Source organism: Chlamydomonas reinhardtii, chromosome 13 (assembly GCF_000002595.2).
Source record: "Chlamydomonas reinhardtii strain CC-503 cw92 mt+ chromosome 13, whole genome shotgun sequence".
NCBI classification, from domain to species: Eukaryota; Viridiplantae; Chlorophyta; class Chlorophyceae; order Chlamydomonadales; family Chlamydomonadaceae; genus Chlamydomonas; species Chlamydomonas reinhardtii.
Window position 1 is genome coordinate 5127928 of NC_057016.1, and position 6913 is coordinate 5134840.

At 64.5% G+C, this 6913-nt stretch overlaps 2 protein-coding genes across 2 annotated transcripts; one reads left to right on the forward strand and one right to left on the reverse strand.

Moving 5' to 3' along the window:
• Nucleotides 1-7: 7 nt before the first annotated feature.
• CHLRE_13g607550v5 (uncharacterized protein) lies at nt 8-3898 on the reverse strand. Its single transcript, XM_043069908.1, has 8 exons — nt 3723-3898; nt 2975-3190; nt 2746-2780; nt 2447-2555; nt 2170-2258; nt 1724-1851; nt 1325-1437; nt 8-1082 (listed from the first exon to the last, which is right to left on the reverse strand). The coding sequence occupies exons 1-8, from the start codon at nt 3783-3785 to the stop codon at nt 828-830; spliced, it is 1008 nt and encodes a 335-aa protein (XP_042917883.1). The 5' UTR covers nt 3786-3898; the 3' UTR covers nt 8-827.
• A 130-nt stretch (nt 3899-4028) lies between these two features.
• On the forward strand, nt 4029-6860 carry CHLRE_13g607600v5 (uncharacterized protein). The gene is made up of 4 exons (XM_001699048.2): nt 4029-4596; nt 4729-5256; nt 5457-5740; nt 5940-6860. The coding sequence occupies exons 1-4, from the start codon at nt 4188-4190 to the stop codon at nt 6414-6416; spliced, it is 1698 nt and encodes a 565-aa protein (XP_001699100.2). The 5' UTR covers nt 4029-4187; the 3' UTR covers nt 6417-6860.
• The last annotated feature ends 53 nt before the right edge of the window (nt 6861-6913 follow it).

Consider the following 6913-nt stretch of genomic DNA (forward strand, 5'->3'; position numbering starts at 1 on the left):
TGTCAAATGCACGTTCTAGTTGCATCAGGGCGCACACCGGCCCTGTTTCATATGTGAGTCAGTATCCAGGACCCCGGCAGGTGGTAGCTAGGGCCCGGCCTATTGCCCCAACTATATGCCAGCGCGTGTCTGCGCCGCCATGGCCACTGCCGCCCGTGAGCCCGTCCCGCCGCCCCTCCCACTCCCATTGCTTGCTGGTGCACATCGCCCCGGCCTGCTACTCGTGCTGCCTGGGCCACACGGGCAAGTAGGCAGCAGGCCACAGCAACACCACGTCAACTGCCAACATGGCCGCTACAGGGCGGCACGGGCCTACGGCACAGCCATTGGGCCTGAGGGTCAAAGCGTGGCTGAGCGGCCGGGCCCGCTGCCCCTAGCGCTGCCCCTACCAATGCGCACACAGCTGAACTTGCACTTTGGCTACGGCCAGCCACATTAGTCCATTCATTCGCACGATGAGTCCCGCGTGCGGGTGCGTGGCGCTTGAATGCAGGGGCGCGTTCTTCAGACATGGACGCCGAGCTGTCCCCATGGGGCATGCTCCATGCCTTGCATATGACACACGCCGCGCGTGCAGCAGCATAAACAAACAACTGCAACAAAGCAACACATACTCGTATGGCACATTATAAGCTTGCGGGCCAGCCGCACAGGCCAGCCGCATGCCCGCCTCCCCACTCAACCGCGCCTTGTGCCTCATCATGCCGTGCGCTGCGGCGCTAGCGCCTCCCATTCCAACACCGGCTTGACACACGCTCAGCTCAACTCGGGGTCTATCATGGCCTCAGTGTGATGGACGGCCCTGTGTGTGGCTGGCAACTGACCCCTCAGCGTCTCCGCTGCTGCGCCCCGCTGCCGCTGCTTGCTGCCGCCTCCTCATCCTGCTTGGGCTCCTCTGTGGGCGATCCCGCATCTTCATTGATCACCAGAACGCCGCGGTCGTTGCCCGAGCCCGAGCCCGAGCCGGAGGTTGAGCCGCTGCTGCCGGCGGCGGTGATGCCGGAGGCGGCGAAGGAGGGCGGTCGGGTGGGGGCGTTGGGGTTGGGGTTGGCTGTGATGCTGTCCAGGGCGTCGATCTGGGCCTGTGGGCGGAATGTGGGGCGGCAGGCAGGCGGGTGGGCGTGGTGGAGGGTATAAGGGTGCATGCGGGTACCGTCATACGACATGATCAGCGCATGTGCTCATGTGTGCAGCTGGGCACCGTATCGCGTGGGTCTATGACGCGCCCAGCAGGCTGCCCAGCCCTGCGGCCTTTGCTACACTAGTGGTTGCCCCCACCACCCTTCTGGCTCCCTCCCCACCCCAACCTCCGCTAGGCGCTTACCGCCGCCTTCCTCGCGATCTGCAGCTCCCTCAGCTGCTGCGCCCGGATGAGCGCCCGCAGGTAGTAGGGGTTCATCTCGGTCTTGAGCTCCGCGTCAGGCTTGTGAAGCAGCTCTGTATGGGGAGGGCGTGAGGGAAGAGTTGGGAAGAGTGCGAAGTGCGGGAGGCGAGGGGCAGCGCCCGAGGCAACAATCTACGCACGTTCCCGACTCCCCCACACAATATCTTCGTCTTGCGCGCAACGCTGCACGCATGCCCGCAACTGCAAGCTGGGCCGCACAGACCGGCGGTGCCCCCGGTTCCACCCGCGCGGTCCCACCCCTATCCCCAGCACTACGCACATGGCGCTCCCACCCGAAAATTCCTTTGGGATTGGAAAAAACTACCCACCCCCACCCACTCTTCTCCAGGCTCCGCTGCTGCGCGAGTAGGTAGGCGGTGGAGGCCGTATCAGTCACGTGCGTCACAAACCCCACAGCGCCGCCGCACAGGGTCACCAGCGCCCGCGCGCGGGGGTCCAGCGGATACCTGCGGGCCGGGGGGGGGGGGGCGAGAGCGGGGGACCGAGCGGGACATAGTTTGGTGGGGGCGAGGCGCGGGTGCGGGAGTGCGGTGAGTAAGGGTTGCGGAGGTGAGCAGGGCAGCGGGAGGTGGGTTGGACAGGCAGCGGCTGGGCGCGGCGCACTGAGCATGTGGTGTATGTGGTGCGTGCGGCACCTCAGGCGTCTGTGTCGGCAGGCCCACCAGCGCGGGCGGGCCACACATGCCCCCTCTGTGCACTTGAAGCAGCCCCCTGCCCCAGTGCCCCTGCCTCATCCCCCCATGCTGCCCCCCTGCCCGCCTCACCAGCTGAACCCGATGAGTCCTCCCGCCGCGATGCCGCCCATGACCTTGTTCATTGGGTCCTTGACGCCGCGGATCTTCTCCATGGCGGACTACAGGGTTGAAGAAGGCACCATGTGTGTTCTCGCCGGGGCCTCACGTGTGTTCAGGCTACCGTGCCATGCACAGCATCGCCCCTGCTTTCTCCACGTATCCCTCCCTGAATGCAGTTCAACCCTAGGGCCCGCCTTCCCCTGTCCTCCCCCCTGTCCTCCCCCCTCTCTTTCCCCATCAGACTCACATCCACCCAGTCCATGATGTAGCAGCCCGCCATGAATACCGCAGTGTCGCGAGCCACCCGCGCCGCCAGCCGCCGACCCCGAGTGCGCTGCTCGTACTCCTCTGTGAACCTTTTGCAGGGGCGGGGAACGAGGGCAGGGGCAGGGCAGGGGGTCAGCTGAGGGTTTGTGGTGTGCGGTAGGCATGCATGACCACGGGTCAGGAGGCCGCACGAGGCACGAGGGGGTTGCGCCCTGGTGCCTTGGGTCTCGTGCTGCGATCACCGCGCCCCAGCCGGCCAGCCCCAGCCCCCACACCTACCACTCGGGCACACCAGGCGTCCCCGGCTCCGGCACCTGTCGGGGAAAGAGGGAGGCGTTCGGTGAGGCTGCAGCATCGTGCGGTGAGGGGCCCGGTAGGTGGGCAGGTGGGGGCGAACACCCTCCCGCCTCCATACACCCATCCGTTGTCCAGTACGTAACTATTGCGCCCTGCCCTTGCCCCTACCAGCCCCTCCTCCTGCTCCTGCTCCTCCCTTCGCCCCGCTCACCACCGTTGGCGGCGGGGGGTTCATGTAGGCGCGCAGCAGCGCCACCACGCCGCTGTTGAACATGATGCCCGCGCCCCGGTTCACTTGCTTCAGCCACTCAGGCGGCTCCTCCCATTTCTCAAGGCTGATGGGCGGCAGCGAGCCGGCGGCTGCGGCCACCGCGGCAGTTACGGGGTCGCTGCCGGCCGCGGCGTCCGAGTCGCCGTGGGAGAAGGGCTGTAGCGAAGGGGGAGAGCCAGCAGGGAACGGGGCATCATGCACATGCGCACGGCTGGACTGATATTCCATTAGTTATACATGGGCAGGGGCAAGATTGGTGGCAGGAATGAAAGAGGAAAATTGGTGGGGGCGGTAAGCCAGGCAGGGGCTGGTACCGTCGACTGGGGCGTGCCAAGTCCATACCAAGTCCATACCAAGGCCATACCACGCGTTGGTGGCTGTGGGCTATACGTGCTAGACAGGTGGTGCGGAATAGCGCGGCAGCTGTGGAGAATTCTTCGCTCCTGCGCCTGTCTGCTGATGGGGGGACGTGGCCGTTGCAGGTGCTAACGTAGATGGCTTCGGCAGCTTGAATCGCGCTAGGATGAATGAGTTGGACATCTAGGACGTGGACATGGCCGTGCCGTGCATTATTGCTGGTGCGCGTGCACCGAGCCCGACGGGAAACCTGGCGGACAAGCGTGATACTAGCAGTACCAGCGGGGGGCGGGGCAAACCCCAAACCTTACGGGTGCAACACCGTTTTTACCTGTGCTGTCGTTGAGTCATCTCCTAGCGTCAGCTCCGTTGAAACACTCGGCTTTTGCGGCATCCCGGTAATGAAAACGCAGTGATGCTAACAAATTGGGGCAAGGGTTCCGACAGTGCAGCACCCTAAAACTAAAGTTGCTTCTTTTTAGAGCTTGCCGAACCCCTAGATGTCTTCGAATTCATGCTGTAACAATGGCCATGCGCGCTCACGACTGTGTGGCCAAACTGCGATGGCAAGATGCACCGTCACCAATTGACCTGGCACATAAAGGTTTAACAGTTGTTCGTGCATGTACGTACCAAAACGTCGTGACCCTGCTGCTTATGTGTTGAGACGCGAAGGAACACGTATGCAAGCCCGTGTGTGAATTGCCAATCGCCTACTCGAGGTTCCTCGCCCTATCAGACGATCTACAAGAACGGACTTAAACCTAGGGTTATACTGCGTCACTAATTGCATACCATGCTCGCCGGGGCGCTGCGCTCTTGGCTGCCGGTGTCCAGACGCGTGGGCACCGAGCACAGCCAGCCTGGGTTGCCGCAGCCTCCATCGGCAAGTATTGCACCGTCACGGATTAGCTTAGTGCCAGAGGCGGTTGGCGCAAGCGATGTGGGTTGGGCGCCTCGCCGTTGTCAAGGTGCAACTGCCAGCGGGGCGCGAGGGCACACAGCAGCCCGGGCCGCGCCGCGAGACGGCGCCAGCAGCTCGGGGCGAGTGGCCGAGCAGCAGGTAGCTCCAGGGCCAGCTTCTGCCGCCACTGGCGCCACTGCTGCCGCCAGTGCCACTGCGGCTGCTGCCTCTGCTGGCAGTCAGGCGGTGCTGGTGGAGGACACGACGCAGGAGACGTGGCGGACGCCGCTGAGGCGCGCAGGTGGGGCGAGGGCAGGAGATGGGGAGTGGCGGTAGGATCGCTGTCCTCATCTACGAGTTCTCGGCTATGCGCTTCAGGTGACACAATTCCATCACTGCTGATTCTGTTCTTGCGGGTGTACCTGTCCAACAGGCTGTGTCGTGGCTCTGGGCAAGTTTGATGCACTGCACCGGGGGCACCAGGCGCTGGCGGGCGCAGCGGCAAACCTGTGTGAGCAGGTGGAGCGGAGCCAGCAGCGGGAGCAGGGGCAGGCAGGGGCCAGCACCAGCGGGACCGACAGCGGCCCCGGTGGTGGGTGCGGGGAGGTGGTGCTGCTGTCTTTCAGCGGCATGGGGGCGGTGCTGGGCTGGCCGGACAGGCTGCCACTCACGGCGCCGCAGGACCGCGGCCGAGTGCTCGCGGGCTGGGCGGCGGCACTGAGGTCCGCGGCCTCAGCTGTCGGCTCAGCCAACGGCGCCACATCTAGGCCCAGCACTGAGGGCAACAATGGGAACGGCGGTACCGGTACCGGTGCGGGCGACTGCGGCGCGGGACGTGTGGTCCGGCTGCGCACGATGCCGTTCGGTCAGATCCGGGGCATGTCGCCGGAGGAGTTTGTGGCGCTGCTGGCTCGGGACCTGGGCGCGGCGGGAGTGGTGGCGGGGCGCAACTACCGCTTCGGTGAGCAGGGCCGCACGGAGCCGGGGGCTCTGTTCAAGGCATTGGTGGAGTGCATTGCCTAGAAAATGCTGGTTGCAGGGCATTGTACTCGTCTGTAGTATGGGCAAAGTTGGCCATCGCTGGCATCCACAAGGTCATGGCAGCCCTGGGTAACCTGGCCCCAACTCCACTGTACACACACATACGGCTGCTCGGCGCAGGCTTCAAGGCGGCGGGTGACGCGGGCGCACTTGTGCGGCTGGGCGCCCAGTACGGCCTGAAGGTGTCCATTGTGGACCTGGTGTCGCTGGAGGCGGCGGCGGACAGCGGCGGCAGCTCCGACCCGGCATCAGCACGGGCCTCGGGTTCTGATGGGGTAGGGATGTCAGGAACTGGGACAGCAGCCGGGAACAGCAGCTCCGGCGTTGCTGGCGCCAGCAGTAGCAACGACAGCAACCAGGCCAGCAAGGCTGTAGCTGACGAGACTCGAGTGTCATCGTCAAGGGTAAGTGCTATGTGCAGGAGGCGGCACACGAGCGCTTCAAAGCACTAGGAACGCGTGTGCCTGTGCCCGTGCCCGTGTCCGCATGTCCGCCCCGCGCCGCAATCTCACTGCCATGGCGCCATATTGAATCTATTGAACGATGAATGAATGACGGACTGACCAGATGCACATAATCCACCTGTCTATTCCACCGACACAGATCAGGGGTCTGCTGGAGGGCGGGCACGTGGAGGCAGTGGAGACCCTGCTGGGGCGCAAGTACAGGCTGGTGTGCGACCTCACAGCAGCGGCGGCAACGGCCGGGTCAGCCGACGCCGCTGCCGCTCTAGGCACGGGGTTACTGCGGGTGCCGGCAGCCTGCTACCGCAACCAGGCGCCTGCACCGGGGCAGTACCGGGTGATGGTGCGCCTGGTGGACAGCGGGCCACCGGGGGCGGAGATTGCTGCGGAGCGGGACTCAGGCGGCGGCGCCTTCATGCGCACCTCGCTGTCCTCCACCTTCAGCTCCGGCCTGGACCCGGGAGCTGTGGAGCCGGTGGTGGGGCCGGTGTGTGTGCCTGTGCGCATCAGCGAGGAGGGGCTGGAGGTGGACCTGGGGCCGCCCGGTGTGCATGGCTCGGACTCACCGCCACCAACACGGCCTCTGCTGCTGCTAGACTTCGATGCATGCAGCTAGGCGCACAGAATGTGACTTTAGGTGCGATGGGGGTCTGCTACACGGGGGCATGCGAGCCATTTCGCGTGTGGGATGTGGCCATAGAGTGGGCGTACGTTGATATAGCGTGCGGCGTGTCTTGCGTGTCCTTATCCAGTCAGTGATGGTAAGAGGGATGAGGACATGCACAAAGCGTAGGGCTGAGTACGTATGCTATGGCTGTGTGGGCCTGGAGGACTTAGGCATCTGGTATCAGTACGCAAGGGCCAGCAAGGGCGGTGGCAACCTTGGTGGCAACCGCGACCTCAGGCGGCAGCCAGCTGCACACAAACCGTGTCCCGGCTCCCTAACCGAGGGCCCCCTGACTTTTGCATTTGCAGCAGCTATCTGTACGAGACTGCAAGCGCTCGGGCTTCCAGAGCCTGAATGAGGGTTTTTGTCGCGGTTGTCTCGTCCCGGGCCCTAGTATCGCATGACCCACAGCTGGTCTAAAGTGCTTTCATCAAAGCTTCATCATA

Coding starts and splice junctions, on each gene's coding strand:
- CHLRE_13g607600v5 (XM_001699048.2), top strand. CDS start 4,188: ATGCTCGCCGGGGCGCTGCGCTCTTGGCTGCCGGTGTCCAGACGCGTG. Junction 4,597..4,728: donor GACGCCGCTGAGGCGCGCAG/GTGGGGCGAGGG, acceptor CCTGTCCAACAG/GCTGTGTCGTGGCTCTGGGC. Junction 5,741..5,939: donor CTCGAGTGTCATCGTCAAGG/GTAAGTGCTATG, acceptor CCACCGACACAG/ATCAGGGGTCTGCTGGAGGG.
- CHLRE_13g607550v5 (XM_043069908.1), bottom strand. CDS start 3,785: ATGCCGCAAAAGCCGAGTGTTTCAACGGAGCTGACGCTAGGAGATGAC. Junction 2,556..2,745: donor ACGCCTGGTGTGCCCGAGTG/GTAGGTGTGGGG, acceptor CCCCTGCAAAAG/GTTCACAGAGGAGTACGAGC. Junction 2,259..2,446: donor ACATCATGGACTGGGTGGAT/GTGAGTCTGATG, acceptor TCAACCCTGTAG/TCCGCCATGGAGAAGATCCG.